Source organism: Hemiscyllium ocellatum, chromosome 31, assembly GCF_020745735.1.
Source record: "Hemiscyllium ocellatum isolate sHemOce1 chromosome 31, sHemOce1.pat.X.cur, whole genome shotgun sequence".
Lineage (NCBI taxonomy): Eukaryota > Metazoa > Chordata > Chondrichthyes > Orectolobiformes > Hemiscylliidae > Hemiscyllium > Hemiscyllium ocellatum.
This window is the reverse complement of record NC_083431.1, coordinates 28666219-28687319: the sequence shown is the minus strand read 5'-3', so window position 1 is coordinate 28687319 and position 21101 is coordinate 28666219. Positions and strand designations below refer to the sequence as shown.

General features: G+C 38.6%; 1 protein-coding gene across 1 annotated transcript in view; it reads right to left on the bottom strand.

The window, feature by feature from the left end:
- The window catches only part of LOC132830282 (double C2-like domain-containing protein beta), a 264612-nt gene extending 257761 nt beyond the window's left edge, over positions 1-6851 (bottom strand). Inside the window, exon 1 of the mRNA XM_060847825.1 lies at positions 6530-6851. Coding sequence (XP_060703808.1) covers positions 6530-6839 — 310 coding nt within the window. The 5' untranslated portion in view covers positions 6840-6851. The remainder of the gene's footprint in view (positions 1-6529) is intronic.
- Positions 6852-21101: the final 14250 nt, after the last annotated feature.

Genomic DNA, 21101 nt, shown 5'->3' with positions numbered 1-21101 from the left:
GTCAGAGAACTGTGGGATGACTAATATAATATCTACATTTAAGAGAAATAGAATATGCCCAGGGAACTGGAGACCAGTCAGCTTAGCATCGTACTGAGAAATGTAATGGAATCCATACTGATGGTGAAAAGAGAAAAACGTCTTGCGATACAATTATGATAATGAGTCAGCTGCATGGATTTTGAAGAGGAAAGATCGGTTTGATCAACCTCACTGAGTTCTTTGAAGATGTCTTAGAGAGCACTAACTAAAATAATGCATTAGATATAATTTAGCTAGATTTCTAAAATACAAATCTTGACTAGATTGCTACACAATAGCCTAATGAATAAGGTTGAAGATGGAAATTGTGGGGAAACTTAGCAGAACGGATTGCCAGGTCGGTGCAAGATAGAATGTAGAGAGTAGCAGTAAAATTATATATTCAGAATGATAGAAGATGGATACTGATGTGCCACAAAGAACAATGCTGGGACCATTGATGTTCATAATTTAAATTTAATGATTTAGGCACTAAAAACAAAAATGCAACTTTCAAAATTGCAGGTGACGCCATCTTAGATTTGATAGCCAATACTGAGCAGGATTACAATTAAGTTTTTAAAAAGCACATCAATAAACTTGCAGCATAGACATATAATTGTATAGGAATTTCATACATGGATAAATGTGATATTACATTTTGCCAAAGAGAAAAAGATCACACACTACTATGAAAGCTATTAAGGAAAGTATTTTCTTGCAAAAATAAATATGTACTTATTCATATACTTACATTACTCATTCACCTAATCCTTAAGGAAGATTTTAGTCTGTGGTCAGTTACCAAAGTATCTGAATTCTACGTTAAATAATGGTACAGTCGCTTTATAAAGTTTAATGTACAATGACATGGTCTTACGAGCAAAGCTTTAAGATTTTTTATTTCTTGTCCATAATTCATTTGCCTGTAAATTCACAGAATTCCTAGATAACATAATGCACATGCCAAACCGAGTGTTCTGAAGTTAGGGGTACTTATTATTACAATACTAACCATCACTATTTAAATAATATTTTTAATCTCTATCTTTTAGAAAAACTTTGATTAAAATAATTTATCTTTCTTTCAACAGTTTTTGTTTACTCTAATTGATGGATTTTGTCCCAAAAAATACAAACCTAGAAGTTGGCTTCTGGCAGCCTGTGTGTACAAATTAGGTGCATAGTACTTGGGAAGCAGCTGGACCCAAGCCCCAAACAAGCGACCCAGTGGCAAACAGGATGTCAAATTCAACTCCTGCTCAGTTTACCATCAACAACATCAAGGAGAAGCGCTGGAAGATGGCAGGAAGCATTTGGGGAGAAGGAAACAAAAACGAGAGGGTGCCAGCAATTATAAGGAGTTCAGAAAAGGAGAGCAGCAGTCAGGGGAGATCTTCAGCTTGATAGTCAAATCAGGAGGAACACTTCTCCTTCACCCGCCTGCACTGTCAAAAACACATTGTGAATAACAGACCTTTTTGATGGTGGCCTCTTGTGGTCCCATTAAGAACTGCATGTTGGTCGACAATCTGGGTTCTGAGGAAGGGTCACTGGACCTGAAATGTTAACTCTGATTCTCTCCACAGATGTTGCCAGACCCGCTGAACTTTTCCAGCAATTTCTGTTCTTGTTTCTGATTTCCAGCATTTGAAGTTCTTTCGTTTTTTTTGTTGAATGATCTGTTCATGTTTCCCTGAATATTGTCTGCCAGGTTTTATCTGAACAAAAAGGTATTTTGCTTGTTTCACACGCAGGCCATAGATGTCTCTTATCAAATTATTCTTTATATTTTATTAAACTGATGAATGGCATCCTCCCAGTATGAAATGAGCACCCTATGCACCATAATAGATCCCAAGGTATGCACCTTGCAGGTGAAGAACTGACATAGCATTACTGACCGAGTCTTTACCTATTCGTGGTGTACAAACCTAATCTCTAAGACATCAGGATCCATTGCCCATTAATGGGTAAAGCAACTGGTCTCTGTTTGCAAATTAACTTCAACACAGGCCTGCCTATGTAAAGGTCAGTGCAGCTTCACATTAATGTGACAGGTCAAACTTTGAGATGACTTCCTTGCATCAGAAACTGCCTTCTGCTCAGCAATGTTCCCAGCAAGATGAAAACAGACAATGTAACTCACCAGCAAAAAAAAGGACTTCAGAAATTCTATTCATTAGCAATCTCGACTACAGACAGCATTTGTGACTGAGGTGATTGAGTGAATTCAAATTAATTTTAAAAGCATGCTTAAGAAAAAGCACTGACCGTATTTGTTTCATGCAAGAAGGCTAATAGCAGGATTCAAGGTTTCATTAAATTAAGTCCAACCCTGGTGATTTATATTTTGTCATGAATTGGTAGGGGACTAAGGTAACTGCACAGTGATTATAAGATTATTCTCCTGACAATGGGAGTCATATCCAACCAGAGAGAAAGGAACTCTTTTCTGACAGCTGATACGCAATAAATCATCAACCTGCTCAAATACGCTGTACACACCTGAAGAGCAGGTGGGATTTGAACGCAGACCTTCAAGGCTCAGAGGTAAGAGCACTACCATGACACCACAAGAGCCCTCAACTACAAAAATCACAGAATCACAACAAAGGTATGGCTACAGTTCAGGATTAAGTCGCAGCTTCTCAGTGTCATTAGATAGCTAATATTGAAATTGTTAAGCATAACATTAGCACTCCACTGAAATCATGATCAAAAGGCATAGATACAGCAGTCTTTTCATCTGGCCAGTCTGATTTATTATTGCCATATGTACCTAGAGACAGTGAAAAATTTTGTTTTACGTGCAATACAGGTAGATCTTACCATACAAGGCGCACAAAGGTAATAGAACAGTGAGGAATACAATGTTACGGCTGCAAAGAAGGCACACAAAGAGCAGGGTCAACATTAAATTTGAAAGGTCCATTCAGCACTCTAACAACTGTAGGGAAGAAGCTGTTCTTGAATCTGTTAGTCTGTGTGTTCAAACTTTTGTATGAGATTTAAATCGTGACAAGGCACTTGCAATTAAAGCCCAATCTCTTTCTGTTCATGAGATGCTCCTAATCAAGCTGTTTCAACTGGTCAGGACACTTTGCTAGTGCAAGGAGTTTAAACCTGGGCTTTCTGGGTAAGGTTAGACTTTTGTTTTAAATCAACCAGCTTAGGCATATTATGATAACACACTTCTAAAGCAAGTTGGATTTAAACCCACACTTTACGGTCATGAGGTATGGACACTCCCTCCACATTACAAGTACCCTGTAAAAGCCAGGATTGGACCAGGGGCCCACAGGAGTTTCAGTCTAATGTTTTCCCAACTGAGCTATTTCAGCCAACCACCTAACTTCTTCCTCAAAAATGAGGTTAAGTTGATCCTAGATCTCAATGCAGCTCCCAGGCACTTCTAGTCAACACTGATGAATTTGTTTGCGATGGAGTACCTATTTAAATCAGTAACACTGTAATGTTATTAACCACTTATCAACATCCAAGTGGTTGGACCAGTTAACACAAAGGAAATGATTACACTAGTACAGTTTTCTGTCTTGCAATTGTGCAGTTAGACGTTGGGGTGGCACAGTGGTTAGCACTGCTGCCTCATAGCACCAGGGACCCAGATTCAATTCTAGCCTCGGGCAACTGTCTGTGTGGAGCTTGCACATTCTCCCTGTGTCAGTGTGTGTTGCGTTCAGATGCTCTGCTCTCCTCCCACAGAGCAAAGGTGTGCAGATTAGGTGGATTGGCCATGCTAAATTACCCATAGTATCCAGGGATATGTAGGTTAGCTGGATTAGCCTTGGGAAATGCAGTACTATAAGGTAGGGGGACAGGTTCCAGTGGCTTGCTTTTCAGATGGTCAGTATGGATTTGTTGGGCCAAATGGCCTGTTTCCACATTTTAGGTATTCTATGATTTGGACTTCTTAGCAAACCACACTGCAGATCCACAGGTGTGTACTGCACGAGAGGAAGCCATTCAGGTCAATGAGCCTGTGCTAACATTTTTGTGGTGAAAACTAGAATTTAATCTACTTCTCTGGCCTTTGACAGTAATGCAACAGCGGTAACCATCCTCTTCTGAGGGGTAGGTCTGCCCTCCACATGTTTTTTGGGCACTCAGCCAGCTGTCTAAATGCCAGTAAGAAATTGGAAAACAAGTGTTCTGAGACAGCATATCCTTTCCAAGTCACGACAATATTGGGCTAACTGGTTGGCTGGTCTCTGAATCTGGGGTTGTGCTTCAAGGGGAGGAAACATAGAAGACAGGAACAGGAGGAGGCCATTCAGCCCTTCAAACCTGCTTCACCATTCATCATGATCATTCACCATTCATCCCTAACAGCAAATCATGCCCAATGCCCACATTGTCTCCTGCACACAATTCTGCTTTCAGATTGCAACTATTCTCAACAACTTGCTGCATCTTCCAAACTCACAATCCATTTTCCTATTTTGAAAGTTCTCCCATTACCAATCCCCATCCTTGTGATGGCCTTGCTCTTTAATACCTCTGCAATCTCATTTAGCATTCCTCATATTTACCTTCAAGAGCACAGCATGCAACTGTCTTATCTCCATTCCGAAAATAATGTTTCTTAAATCCCTACCCTTCGTACTGTTGTACCTATCTTCAAAAACTCCCCTAAAATCCATCTCTTTGAATATGCCTTTGGTTGCCATCCCTAACCCTTCACTTTTGTCTTCTTGACATCTGCTTATTTCAATGACTGTGCAATGTTCTGAGACCTTTTATTGCATTGAAGTTGCTACCTAACCACAGTTTTCATTCATCCAGAATTGATCCTGATTCACTGAAATTAAGGCTAGGTATAAATCTCCAGCATTCTTATTAAAATTTTCAATGGAAAGTGGAGTCCTAACCAGTGCGATTCATTCAAAGCTGGATAGCTTAAAGGGAAAATAATTTTATTCTTTTTCAGAGGAACTCCAATCTTAACAGGTTTAATCAACCAAGTTGTGCTACATGTCTGCTATTTCCAACCATTGTAATGTCTCAAGTTGGATACAGGTTGCAGACACATAAGTACCATGTTAAATTTTCCGTATTTTTTTCTTTGTAAATCAACATTAGTTGGATTATTAACTCCTCAGGACTAATTAAGAATGATTCTTGGAGATTTGTGTCCCTTTTCTTATCAGGATTACAGGTCACTCTGCAGGATCAACTGATGGATTTTGAGCCAACCATGCCAAGTACCTGATGGGAACTGGTCAGATAAGGCTTTCTCAATGTATCCGAGATTGTGGACCATTGTAGAGTTGAATGATCAAACTGAGAATAAGTGTCCAAAAACATAAAATTAGAGTAGTATTTCTTAGAAGGATATTTTCAAATTACTTGCTACATAACAATACAAGGAATATGATTGATGCATCCAACAATTGTGTTTATATGTTAATTTTTTGGGGTTTTAGAGTCACTTAAACAACTCTACCCCACACCATTTAATGCTGCTGAATATGTTTATCACAAATACGATAACTATATAGTTCACCTCACCCAAGAGATGGAAAATGTCATGCTAACAATGATCTCCAATTCATTACTGGTTTCATAATACTGGAGTACATGTTGACTTGTCACGTAGAGCCAAATCCATGTCATATGCAACATTAAAAAATATTAATACTAATGACTGTGGTTTGCCTGTGATTTCAATGGACATCCATTCATTTTCTTTATCTTCACTGTGCATGTGTGACAGGTGCATACCCTGCAGCTTTCTGGAATTATTTGAACAGAAGAGCTTTTAGATCTGCACTATTATTTCAAGTACTCGTTTCTACAAGTCTGTTTGAAAGTTTATCTGCCCTGAAATTAATGGGACTGGAATTCATAAAATTAAATATGCCATTCGTTTTTGAATAAACCCCTCCCCCAGTTTTAAAATATCCTCTTTTTTTTCTGAAGTTTAGGGTGAACAGGCCAGAAATCTTATTGCCCTACAATAGTCAAACTTTGAAATGTCAGCAGTCTAGCATGAAAAATCAATATTAGATTTACTTAAAAATATTCTCTGGTTAACCATTCAAGATCAGGTTAATTAAAATCTCCAGTGTTCAATCCGAGATGAAAATAAAACAGTGTGATACATTTTCCATTTTGACTAACCAAGAACCAGTTGCTTTGTGTCAAGGTAGTTTTCAATCCAGTCTGATTAAATAAGGAATCAATGAGACATGAGAAAGGGATGGCAATTGACAGATGGTTTCATTAATCAAGTTAGCATTAGTGAAGTTTCACTGTAACACTTTGCATCCCAACCTCCCTTAACTAGAATCTCTATTGCTGCTTCAAATGCCACAGCAGTCTTCAAAGGGTTAAAAGTTAATTTTGAAATTAACTGGATTGCTGCAAATATGATCTAATTGTACATTTAGACTTTAAGCTTACAAAAAAAAACAATAAAGATTTACAGTAACAACAGGCTATCACAAATATAAAAATTGATTAAGTTGTGAAATAACAGACTTACTGGAGTCATCAGATTCATAGCCTTCAGCCTCGGTGTCCTCTTCATGTTTGGTAGGTGCAGCAGATGCAGCTCCATATGCCCCAAATAATTTGTCCACATCGTCCTCTTCTGTAGCCTCTGACTGGGTGATAGAGGGCTGGCTGACAGTGGAATGCACAGAGTTGCGGTTCACAGCTGCTGGAAGACCACGAGGAAAACGGGGGAAGTAATCAGAGATTTGTTTAATAGGTTTAATAGGACCTGGGCAGACATCAATAGCCATATGCTCTTGAATACTTATGGCCATTTTTTCTCCTTTTCGGACTGTCATGCATGCAACCCTTTTTGACACAGTAGACAGCAAAATGAAGAAATAGAAGCCACCCTGAATCTTGAATTGGGCAAGGATCACCGAGAGTAAGGAGCCTATCTCACACACAGCAGAACTCAGTCTTCCAGCATTAGGCTGGGATGCTTATGTGCTTTGAGTTGTAGAAAACCTGTGCATGCTGCCTGACTGCCACAGACACTCCTTATCTTTCTAATACTGCTGTTCAGCCTATGAATGTATGTGTGTGTGTCTCTCTCTCTCTCTGTGAGAGATTGATTGGGAGAGGTGGAGACTATGATGTCAGTGGTTAGCAACCAAGCAGTAAACAGGAAGCATTGGAATGAAGACAAAATCAGGTGTGAGGGTGAAGAGAGAAAAAGATAAGTCTGTCTGGAGGAGGAATTGGACTTCAATAAATCACCAAAATACTGAAAGTCATCACCTAAATAAAATATAATTCCAATTACTGTCACCTTGGACTGTGTTGAATGACCTGACTACAGATTATCGGTTCAATTAGACTGAAGCATTTCAAACAGTGCTGTAAATCAGGATTAAACTCATAGTTGCTCCTATCAGATGTTGTGAAGTAACATAAGGAGAGAAGGAAGGATGGCTGTTGTGTTGTAGAGGAGACAGCAGAACAACCTGAACGCCATGCTAAAAGCAGCATATTGTAAACATGACAAATATGTTTTGAAATAATGAACATGAGGAAGACAGGCAGAATGCAGTAGCATGTGAGGCAAAGCTTTAACTATTTCAGCTCTTATTCTTCAAAGCAGTTTCAAATTGTAGGCATCATTATTGTGCAGAAAAAGAAATTACTTTGTGCAAATTTTAATGTTAGTTCAAAAAGCATAATTGGAAAATATCCTTACTAATTATCAACATAATGTGTCATGTAATTTCCCACAGATTAATTTATGATAAATTGCATTACATCTTTAAGCCTTCAATACGTTGCCACACATAAATGGTGTGCTGCATTCTAGCCATCAATTAGATTTTTCCCCACCATGAAGTTGAATACAATATAATGAAAGAACTCAAACAACGAAAAGCTTCATTTATGAAGTATGTAAGTGTGTTACAAAAGAAAAAATCCAGTCATTATGTTCATCTGCCAATAAACAGTTTACCCTACACTTTGTAATTTATAAAGCCATAGCAATTCCTCAATTAAATATTTCCCTTGTAATCACTCACAAATAGTCACTACTTCATGGGTAATATCCACAGCAGTGTTACACCTGAGCACAACATGCTATTGTTTTTCCGTATCCATTCCTCCATTAAAACTGTCAGGTAATCATCTTGGAAATCAATCTTGTCCACACAATACAAATATATCTTAGCAAGCATAATGGTAATGGTTACAGGCAGCAGGGGCTAAACTGATGAAGAAAAATCTTGACATAAAGCAGAAAAATTGACAGAATATAGGAGAAACTCATATGTATAAGAAACAGAGTTTATTCAAAACTTTAACATATATCCAAACAGTCCAACAACATTTTGAAATGGCTTGAAACTCATTCCTGTAAGCTCCAACAATCTTGCAATATATTCACAGCCATCTAGTATATCTTTTGGAAAACTGTACAGATCTGGTCATAGAACAGATTAAGGCACAGAAGGTGCAAAAATGAGTTACAAGGATAATACCAGAAATGTAAGCTCATACCCATCAAGAAAGAATGAACAGATTGGAAGGAAGCTTAAGAGATATACAAACATGGACTGGATGGGCTGAATGGCCTGTTTTCGCATTATAAATTCTCTGTAAGTTCATATTGGTTCAAAGTGGCACCATAATTATCGAAAAAGGTATAACCATTTTTCAAATGTTGCCTTATTATTGTGCAATGAATACATATCCACAAGTTATAAATATGCAGTGAAATACTTTTGTTATGCATGATTGCAATAACTAATCCTAAAATATGTATGATCAAAAAAGTTATATTTATATGTTTGATGAAGGGTTGTCAAGCTAGGGTAATGTCTGCTTGGGTTTAGTGCACTGCTGTGTGTGTAATAAAGTTAATAAACAAAGGATAGATTTTTCATGCCCCCTGGTGAAAGGTGGGTAATATGAGTGTTGTGTTATGTCTGACAGCAGCAGGCATGCAATGCACCATTAAAAATTCAACAAACCATCACCATGAGACTTAGTCTCCATCTTAGTGGGTCCCCTTGCAACATGACACACTGAGGGAAATGTGCAACACTGTGCAACCACATTGCTCAATATTAGCCCCGATACAGCAATGCCTGATATTGTAATACACTCAGATACCAGGACTGTAAGTTGCATGTATTAAATCTTTCAGTACTAGATTGCTCATCAAGGACATATGTTAAAGAAGTGTATGAGCTCATCAGACACAAAAAGTCTCCAGAAGGCACAAGGCCCATTCCTGTAACTGTGACAGATCGTAAAGGCAGAACAGATCAGGGTTAACTGTGGTGTTCCTTTGTAAATAAATGTCACCTGGATCACATATCACAATATGGTGACAGCACAGTGCTCAGCAGCAATAATTGTGGTTAAACGACACCAATATTTAATTTACAGACCATTGAAAAACTACTAAAGATCAGCTACACAGTAACCCAAAACTTCAAAGCATATAGAAAACTAACAGACTTACACAAGTACAAATCTGTAAATTAAAAGCCTAAAGCCCTGTACTCCAATTATAATAAAACTGAAGCTTCAGTCTGTTTTCCATTTAGTAGTCCAAAATATTTCTCTAAGATTTAAAAGTAAAAATGACAGCCAAAGGCTACTTATTTAAACACAGAGCACATCATTTAGAAATAAACAATGGTTTAAGCACTGAGAAATAGTTTTCTAAACTGAAGAAGCTTACCTTCACGCAGAGGTCGGTTGGTTCTACCTTTTTGTATTTTCAATTTGGCACCAAAACCTGAATGACATCATCATTCCTTATTTAGTGTAACTTCTCTCTGGTGGCTGAAACCTGCTATTACAGGTCTTTTTTCATTAAAGCCACAATCCCAAAGTCATCAACACTCATCGCTATAAAATAAAGTAATAAAGAGGCAAAACAATAGACCATGCAAATAAAAGGAACGAATAAGCCCTGAATTTTACCTCAATAATAAAAAATACTTTAGTAAGAAATGGAAGGCAAATGTTTAATAATGGCTTTGGCAGGAAGTGACATCTTCCCTGAATTACAGCTATTTAAGCAGCATATGCAGCTCTACTTAAGCAGGAAACAATCTTCAGAACAGATTCCTTACAAACATTGCTTACTATCAGTAAGGGAATTCTTTGCAGAATAAATACATCTGATCTTTCTAAGGGGAGTAAAAATGGTCCAGTGAATATCTAGAGACTGCTTGAAGACTCATCATACAGGAGGCAAAAATGAGGACTGCAGATGCTAGATCAGAGTGGTGCTGGAAAAGCACAGCAGGTCAAGCAGCATCCAAGGAGTAGGAAAATCGATGTTTTGGGTAAAAGCCCTTCATCAGGAAAAGAGGCAGGAAGCCTCTAGAGTGGAGAGATAAATGGGGGAGCTGGGGGCTGGGGAGAAGGTAGCAAAGCATACAATAAGTGAATGGGGGTTGGGACGGAGGTTGCTGGTCAGAAAGGAGGGTGGGGGAAGGTAGCAAGGAGTACAATAGGTGAATGGGAGTGGGGATGGAGGTGATAGGTCAGAGGGGAGGGTGGAGCTGATAGGTGGGAAGGGAGATTGGCAGGTAGGCCAGGTCATGAGGACAGTGCTGACCTGGAAGGTTGGAACTGGGGTAAGATGGGGGGAGGGGAAATAAGGAAACTGGTGAAGTCCACATTGATGCCCTGGGGTTGAAGTGTTCCAAGGCAGAAGATGAGACGTTCTTCCAGCAGGCATCAGGTGCTGAGGGAGCGGTGGTGGCGGAGACCCAGGACCTGCATGTCCTCGGCAGAGTGGGAAGGGGAGTTAAAATTTTGCCACAGGGCGATGGGGTTGATTGGTGCGGGTGTCCCAGAGATGCCCTCCAATGCACCTCATCCACATCCCCCACCTCCGCCCTCAAACTCCACCCCTCCAACCGTAACAAGGACAGAACCCCACTGGTCCTCACCTTCCACCCTACCAACCTTTGCATTAACCGCATCATCTGCTGACATTTCCACCACCTCCAAACGGACCCCACCACCAGAGGTATATTTCCCTCCCCACCCCTTTCCGCTAAGACCGTTCCCTCCGTGACTACCTGGTCAGGTCCACCCCACCCCAACAACCCACCCTCCCGTCCTGGCATCCTCCCCTGCCACCACAGGAATTGCAAAACCTGCGCCCACACCTCCTCCCTCACCTCCATCCAAGGCCGCAAAGGAGCCTTCCACATCCATCAAAGTTTAAACAACTCATCACAACCAAATTATTTTATCACCAGATGCCACAGCAAAAGGGCGTGAGTATAACTTCTCCAAGAAAAATACTCATAAAGAGGTAAATTGAATTGGTAACCTCCTCTACACAAATTAAAGCCTTCAGGAAAAGTCTTCTGTGGAAGAAGAAAATGGCCATACCATTGATGCCTTGATTGAAGACAAACACCAGCGTGAAGTTATAGTAGCTATAATCAATAATCAATCGCATGTTTTAGGTGCAGACATCACTATGGTGAGCAAATCAGGAAAATCCATCAAAGATTCTGTTTATGCACCCACAAGGCAATCAGAAGCTTTCACAACCATTAATATTGTATGTCCCCAAAAAGATACAAACACACACCCACAAAGCCAAAATCTACAAAAGAGCTAGTGCCAACTTATTACCACTACACACTCAAAATTACATGAACCCTGATCATTAACACTTATACAGCATACAAGAACATTCTCACAGCATATAATGAATCACTAATATGCCATGAGGTGGTAGAGAGGACGATAGTGCAGATCACCATAGGTCGCAATTCTATACAATTATATTACAGTGCCAATATACAAATGTCAGCTTGACTTCCTGAACATTCAAGCAGATAGATACCAATGATCCCAGAGTGGCAGAACACTCAGTGTGCTGAGATTTCAGCATTATAATAATTCATGAGCTCCAATTGTGGTGGAACAGACCAGATGTAATGCAACTAATTCAGTGAGTGTGCTGAAACCCATCTGGGTACAGCTATTTGACAGGATCAGCTAGTTTAAGGGTCATGTGATATTGCATCTCAATGATGATGCAATCCCATTCATTGATCTTCCAAGATCAATGCATTCTGAAAAAGGAATTACCATTCCCAGCACAACCTTTATTTAGAAGGCAAATGCAAAAATCTTGCCCAGCAACTAATTGTCCAATAATTCCAAGTCAAGGATATTCTCCTTTAAAAACAGAAGAAAATGAGAGTTGCCTGATCAGCAATACAGACTAACAGAATTACTGACTGTACGGGAGTTGGTTTAGCTCAGTTGGCTGACCGTTAGTTTGCAAAGTAGTGTGATGCCAACAGCATGGGTTCAATTCCCACTCCAGCTGAGGTTACTACGAAGGACTCTCCTTCTCAACCTCTCCCCTCACCTGAGAAATGGTGACCCACAAGTTAAATCATCTTGCAGTCATCTCTTTCTAATAAGAGAGTAGCCAATGGTCTGATAAGACTATGGCAATTTGACTTGACTGACCTGAGAAAGTGAGGACTGCAGATGCTGGAAATGATTTGACTGACCAGACACAGAATATGAGTCAGAAATCCAGTAACAAATACTCAGATACAAGCAAAGATGTCTAAAGTATGTACCTTAGGAAGCCATTACTGATCATAATGCTATATTGCGAAGGAACTGAAGCCACTCAGACTAATGTGCGATACATCAATCATGCACACAGACAGTGAGGAAATAAGCTCTAATGATGATGAGCATGCAATGATACTGAATGACAGCAACCAGCAGCAAGACAATCAAGTTATCAACCAAGAGCAAACATGAATAACACTTACTCTCCAGGTGATTATATGATCACCAAATCAGGATGAGTTGTAACATCCAAAACGTTATATCGAAGTATGAAGTGCTAACCTTGTTAACTCTTTTATTGCCCTATAAAGCACAACTCATCTGGGTTGCTGTGACCTATGGTGATCTGCAACTATCTTCCTCTCCACCACCTCATCCAACAGCATTCCAGGTCTCTATCTCCAAAGGGGTGGAGGAAACTAACTTGCCCTGTTGTGCCTATACCTCAGTGATTATAGTGAAACACCATTACTCCTGGTTTGCAGGATCTGAAATGACTTTAAATACGGCACTCGTGATGCAAATACTTCAAAGTCTGGGCAGGGATCAGTTCTTCCACCTCTGATTTCACTGGCACCAGAACCTGGTTACATAAGTAATAAGATGAAGAGTGGAAGAATATGAGACCAGGTCACTGTGAGCCATGGTGAACCTGATGCCATAAATCTCACTTAAGAAACGTTTTAACTTAAAATGGGAAAATCCAGCCCACGGAATTCAATAAACGATGATCTCAAACATGAACAGAAGAAAGTAACACGCATCCACCAACATTAACATATTAAAATTTCTCAACAAATTAGACAAACTAGAATTTGACAATTGTCAAGCTTAAATGCGACCCCACAAACTCATTTTAATTACTTTCACTACATATAAAATGTTTGGAGGTAGGAATTCCTGCTGGGTTCCACCCTCTTTCAGTTGTAACTCCAGTGAAAAACTGATGAAACTTTCCAATAATTGCCAGTTGCACAGGGATTCAGTGATATACAAAAAATCTTGCCTTGTGTGGAATAAAACAGCTGTTTCCCCTGTCAGAGTTAACATTTCAGGTCAAGTGACCTTTCCTCTGAACTGAGGAAGGAACTGAGGGTTCGGAGGAAGGGTTACTCAACCTGAAGCATTAATTCTGATTTCTGTCCACAAATGTTGCCAGAACTGCTATTTCCAGCAATTTTTTGTTTTTGTCACTTTGTCCCTAGTCAGAGATTGGTGTCTGCTGCAGGAAAGAAACAAAAGCAGCACTTAAAAGAATAAAGATAAGAAAAAAAACTCAAAGCATGTCAATAGTAAAAGCATTTTTTTTCAATTTCGCCAGTCATTTGAAAGCCACTATGTCTGCAGCTGGTCAATGTACACTATCCTTTAGCTGGAAGGCTATGCCAGATAGTGTGGCACAATGTTGACTTCACTTTCCTCCATGTTCATCATCAACAATAGCAACAACAGCTGCCAAGAAGGTGCATTGCTCTAGCCACACAGCAGCTGCCAAGAAGATGCATTGCTGCAGCCACACAGCAGCTGCCAAGAAGGTGCATTGCTCTAGCCACACAGCAGCTGACACAAAGGTGCATTGCTCTAGCAAGCATTGTCTTCCAGACAAATTTCTTGGGAAAACATTGTGCTGTTAACGTACTTCAGGCTTGCTGGAGTTCTGTCCAGGTTTCCTGTTACATGTTTGCATTGTGTTCCAAACTCCTCCTCAGACTGAGAACTGATGGAGCTCACCTGATGATGGCAGTGGAGTGCAAAAGTTGGACAAATTCAGATGTCCAACATATTTAAACCTGCCAGCTAGCAGGGTGTCATCAAATTCACTTCTAATTCTACTCATCAAAGATTCAACAGCTTCACGAAATGAACAAGGAGAGAGAAAACAGGAGAAAAAGATGGACAAAAAGAAAACTTTTTTATTAAATAGGCTTAGTGGCAAAGATTAATTCACATTAATGCAAAGATAGCTGCTGTATCATTCCCAAAACACAACATACAATTATTACCTTAACAATTCCACCATTGTAAAAAAGAACCAGGTCAGGAATTTAGATTTACCCACTTAGTAATCTGAGAGAGTAGTGTTTTTTTTAATCAATATTCTCTCCATGCTGTATTGTCCTTTATTCCTAGTGAAACCTGTAATGTAATCTCATGAAAAACAAAGATGCATTCTTATCTTTGTGAGGGGACATGGGCTTGTGAGGAATGGATTTGAGATTAGCAAGCAGACTAAGCAAATCATTTTCATAAATGTAATCTCGAAGCCATATGTGCTCATCCATTATGAAATCAGTTGGTTGCATAAAAAAATGTATTTGGCAAAGTGATCTTAAACAATATTTTCCTTCAAGACAAAGTACTACCTGGCAAATACACTTTTAATAGCAATTTATAACAGGTCATTTATACATATAAATCTTGAGAGGCTTTATGCAGGCAATAGTAATTCTTCTCAAAATAACATTAATGGATTTTCATTGGCACAAATGTTATTCCTCCAGCTTTGACAATAGGCAGGTGATGGAAATTTCAAATGTTAACTCATCGTATCCAGTTTATTGGATAACACAATACACGTAATCATGCAATTACTCACATCTACATCTGGTGACTGTTTTGTCATGACTATTTTGTGACGAACATGCTGTAAAATAAACTACGCTTCCACTAGAAATAACAAGGAAGCATGAAATTGCTTCATCCTGCTGATTATGTAAATCTCCTGCTCAAAGCTACTTAACTAATACAACAAAACCAATCCCTCACACATCAAAGCACTACATTAAGTGCTTTTCACTATTTACACTGCCAGTAAAGGGAGTCAGCTGCATCATCTTCCAAGTGATTTATGAATCACCCTCATTCACATGCAGCTGAAGTCTTCATCTAAAGTATGGAAAAACTAACAGACGTATGTCCTGGTGTTAAATTATTAGCATCTGCTGATTATAGTAGGAAAGGGTGTATTTTAAGGGCTGGCTACATTGCTCTTACCTGTTTTTGCACTTTAACCTATGCAACTAAAGCAATTCCTATAAAAAGCATGGAGTCCATGCAGCGGCTTCTGTTGCTTTTATGTACAGTAAAGGGAAAGAAATCCAGATAATTATGTATCTTCAATTAAATTACTACTGGCCTAAATAAATAGCACATTAGTGACAGGCAAAGGAAACCATTAACCATTTAGAATGCATGAAAATTAATAAAGCTGAAATAGTTTGTATGGCATCTCATGGGTTAAGTGTACCAATCAGATATAGGTAATGAAAGGCATTCTGTTGAATGTATCATTTTCAGTCTCTAAGGATAATGCAAATTTCAGTGATAGATTAATCTATTTTGCCTCCTTACATTTACAAATAAGTATTATTCTATTCTGCTTTCAAATAAATCTCTTTAATGGTCCAATATTTACTGAGGTCTCATCGAATGCCCTGGTCATACCTCATCACTGTTGTTCTATTAGCCCAAAAATCTTTCAACGACCAGCAAAGCTGTTGAAATGCATATGCAGGATTTCTTCATAAATTGATTTCATGGTTGTGTAATGAAATTGGATAAATGAGAAGCACATTATTGAATCCAGTCTGAGGCATTGCATACTGAGTAAAGCACCTTTAAGAAAAGATTAAACTTCAGCAATGCATAATAATTTCCTATTGGGGATGGTATCAGCTCAGCAAGCTAGCAAAATGTTAATGCCGAGGGACACTGAAACCTGTTCATCAGAAGCTGGCACATACACATAGCTGCACATTTGTGCTAGCTAACAGACATGTTAACTGTCCATTTAATTAGCACTTCAATCAAAATACATTTTAGAGCTTGCCCCATCATCATTATGGTGTCAGCAGTCTTCTGCAGAACAGAATAAAAATAAACTCAAATTTCATCATTCTATTGAGGCAGTTTAGAAAATATACATTGTTTGAAAATAACACTAAAAGTCACTTTCATGTGACACAATGGCAATTTTATATTTCACTTAACATTTTAGTGACATGTTGTCAGTTCCATTATATTGAACATAACCTTAAATAGTTCCAGTGCTTTGTCTGTCTTTCTATTAGTTTTTCAATTCTGTAATGTCATTTCTTCCACATCAATGTGAACCAAATGTAAACAAATAATTAAAATGATTCTGAAATCCCATTCCCTACCTCCCTCCCCACTCTGTGTCCCATCGCCAAACAACATGTCTGTGGCAGATGAGATGGGAGAATTGGGAGTCCCATTAAAATATCTGCATTATTTTTGGAAGCTGCTTAGGTGTGTAACATGGGGTGTTGGCATGTATTTATTATATCTAAGCTTCCATTAATCTACATAAATCTCACTCTACTGTGCTAATAAGTCTTGGCGTATCAACTTATAGTTTGTCCATCAATTAAGCAATAGTGTCAAAAGCAGTTCTTTTCAAATGTTTGGGTCACAGAATTAACAAGTGTGAAAAATAAACACAAATCAAATTGAGTAACCAGAAATTTAAGAGGTGCATTGTTAAGTCTTGAGGACTCCATTTGTCCCACAGAATGGTTCCATCCAGGGCAGAGGGTTACCTCATCTTGTGCATAAACTGAAATATGACTTGGTAGAAACTATGAATAAATCTGATAATCATATTTAAAATAAATTAATTAAACTAGGTAAATTTTACAAAGGGCCAATATAGTCACTAACTTCAGCAAATCAGTTTTGCCTTCCTATGAGTTGCAAAGTAATGTTCTTGTAATATAATGGTATCTAGATCCTTCCTTCAGCTTTTTACTTTACTTCTGTAAAGAATGTCTAAAGAAATCCAGTGTTTTATAAATAGAGAATTTTAAGGTAAAACCAAGCAAAAATGAATTTTGTCAACTGACCTGATGCACCATGATAAGCCACTAAGAGACATTGCCACCTACATTCCTGGCATCCTCCACCTCCAACCAAGTGAATCAACAAATCAACAGTTTAGCTTTCCCAAGGAGCCACCCATAATGCTGACACCAATATTATCATATTTTCCATAATAATATTCAGCAAAATAATTGTCCTTCTCCTTTCTTTTTTGAGATGGTTCCACTTTGCTGTATAAATATTCAATTAGCGACAGCAGCCTAAAAAGTGCATTCATCCAACAGGCTTTCTTTTTTAAATAAGTCTCAAAATTGTCAGCAGAGCATCATTACAGCTGTAGCTGTCTCTGCCCTTGCACAGTGCAGGTAGCAGGCATGAAGGGAAAGCAAATATGAGTCAGAGCTCTCCACAATCTTTTCCCACCTTTTATCTTATGGAAACTGGGGTCAGTTGCTGTGATTATGTTGCTGCCTAACTTAATCAGTTCAGCCCAGGCATTAGGTTACTTCTTGTTCCACTCCAAGTGATGCTTTGAAACACTGATCCATCTGACATTTACTACCTTCACACATCAGGGTTGATTTTAAGGCCTGGATTTTCCAGTGATAATGATGGTAACACTGTCAGCATTCATTGTCACTACTCCACTACAGCTGACAATGGCTTCCAGAGTTTGTCCTTGCACAGAACAACTGTCCTTCGGGGGTGGGGGGGGTGGGTACACTGTTATGGATGAACCACTTCACCTTCAGAATTCAATTTCTAAGCAATCAGTGAATTTATAAAATCTTCTACTTTTACACCCCCAGTCTCACTGTAAAAACACTTGAAAAAAGCAGCAATGGTGGTTCAGTGGTTAGCACTGTTGCCTCACAGCGCCAGGGGCCTGGATTCAATTGCAGCCTCACGCAACAGTCTGTGTGCAGTTTGAAACTCTCCCAGTGTCTGTGTAGATTTCCTCCCACAGTGACAAAGATGCGCAGGTTAGATGGATTGGTTGTGCTAAATTCTCCATAGTACCAGTGATGTGTAGGCCTGAAGGACTGGGTTACAGCGATAGGGTAGATGGGATGCTCTCTGAGGTTTCGGTGCAGACTCGATGGACCAAATGGCCTGCTTCAAAACTGTAGGGATTCTATGGCTTGAAAAAGTTACACTTTGTTGAATGAGGGGAAACTGGCTTTTTAATAGAGGAACTTGTACAGCTAAAACTGAACAGCTAAATGGGCCTGAGAAATTAATTTTTAATTTATGAAACGCCAATCTTTTTTAAAAGTTTAATTACATTTATATTTTAGCTTCTATACAAACTCAATCATAATTCATGATTTCACCATTTGGAATTTTAAAAAGAGCTTAAAGTGCTTAAAACATTCAGATTTACTGTCTGTGAGAATACATCAATGTGATGGCTACTTATTCTGCAAGTTGATATCAAGGCTACACACTTGGAGGTTCCTTTGATTTAGTGCCAGATTAATGGTCCTCAACAAAGAGGAAGTCTCTATCACAGGGATTATTCAATCTTTTTGAGCAACTTTCTTTAAGATAAGTAGCGACCACCTTTTTTTTGCCACTGACTTCAAAATTCAACCCTAAATGTTCCTCCCTAGTAGTCTGCCCATTTTGCACCTCATCTGATTTTGCTCTCCAGTGTATTTAAAAGGGACTAAAAGTTCATCTGGAAAGAAGTTAAATGAACTCCATCAGATCTTTTAACTCAAACATGAGAAAGGAGGATTTAACATTTCAAATGGAAATCCTTCGCAAAATGTATATCACAACAAAACATGCACCTTCAAAATCATTTTATGTGACTCCAGACCCATAGCAATATGGTTGACTCTTAACTACCCTCTGGGCAATTAGGAATGGGCAATAAATATTGGCCTAGACAGCATTGTCCAAACCCCATGATTGAATATTTTAAAAAGTTGCCCTGAAGGTGAATATATTTTAAGGATTTGAGTGAAAGGAACATTTACACAGGCTCAGAATTTGCTCACCATAAGAGCTTCTATAACCACCACTGAGATTTTTAAAATGTATTTAAAAATGGTGATGAATGGTCACAACTGATATGAGAGCCATCATTTTCTTTCTCAGATTATGAGTATCATTTTTGTAATTTTATGGTTGCGTTCTCATTTACGTAACCAAGTGGAATATGAATTCTGATAAATAGGGAGTATTCTTATGTATATAGCCCTTCAGTTGATCCATAGTAGCATTAGCTTGATGTGAGTATATCTAAATAAGCAACATGAAGTTGTATTTCTTTCTTGATAATGTACTGTAATTAATGTGATGTGTGCAAATTAGGCTTTTCAAAACTGTACAACCCCTAGCTGTAAGTGGCAGGATTGTTTGCATATGTTTTCCATGCTCTCCTGCCTTTAACACACAATAGGTGCAACTCTTAAGATGCAAAACATTCAGTCAGTTTTACACCCACTCACCATCCAATGTAAACCAGTTACAGATCAGCTAATGAGATTAGTTCTTGGGCACTTAAAATGGACATGGCTGCCACTCAAAATTAATACTCATGCTCTTAAATTTGTTTATGCTTAATATGTCAACTACAGTCACCAACTCTAATTAGCAAAATTACTGTTATGCAAATTAGCAGTCAGGGCAATTAAATGTGACATCTTAAAGCCAAGCCCCACACATCGTCAATTTAATGCAAACAATACTCTTCCAATTATTTTTTATTTATTCCATTCTAAGGATGTGGGTGTTGCTGGCACAGTCAGCATTCATTGTCCAAGCTTAGCTGCCCTTGAGACCAATGTCTTGTTTCGGTACAATATATATTAACTCATGAATTTCAGTTCCTATTGTAGGAAGACATGCAATTCATTTACAAATAAATGTTTTCAACATTTAATACTCATTGTTAGCCCATTGCCACTGGAGTGAAGAGGTCACGTTGATGACTTGCCACACCATTGAAAAAAGAATAACAATGATTAAACAGACATTATTTACTAGTTGTTAAATAGAGAAATTCTCTGCTTATTTCAGTGTGAACCATTGTGAATATATTTTATTGTTTATTAAACTGCAAGTATTCATTTTATTCTACAGCTTGGAGGTATCTATTCAGAAAACTCCTATTAATTATGATAATTAAGTTATATTTTAATATCTAAAAGCCAGAATATTTCAGTTTTGTTCCGGCTGCAATACTAGATATTTCAGCTCTCAATGACAAATGGCCATGTTGAGAAGACAGTACTGTGGAACAGTCTCTGCTTTTTTTGGATTTCTCAGATAATTAAAAGAATAAAACGTAAATTGCACAATTTTTTTCTCCAAGAAAGGAAGCAACTGCAGTTCTGACCAATACTGCATTTGGCAATAGTGGATTTAACTCAATCGGCTTGCAGCCTATCAGAAGTCCCACCCTGCCAGAAGCTGCAGGCCAGTCAGAGACTGGCAGTCATGAGAAGCTGGAGATCATTGCTGAAAGCCCAGGTTTACATGATACAATACAACAGCAAGAAGACACTTTTCTTCAGAAAGAGAGAGGTCATGAGTTAGAGATTGTGGGTGAGGTAGGGATCCAAGATAGCGGCGACCCAGCAAGTCTGAGTCTATAGTGCTCTTCTTGGGTAAAGTGGGTCACCCACCCCCACCACATCATT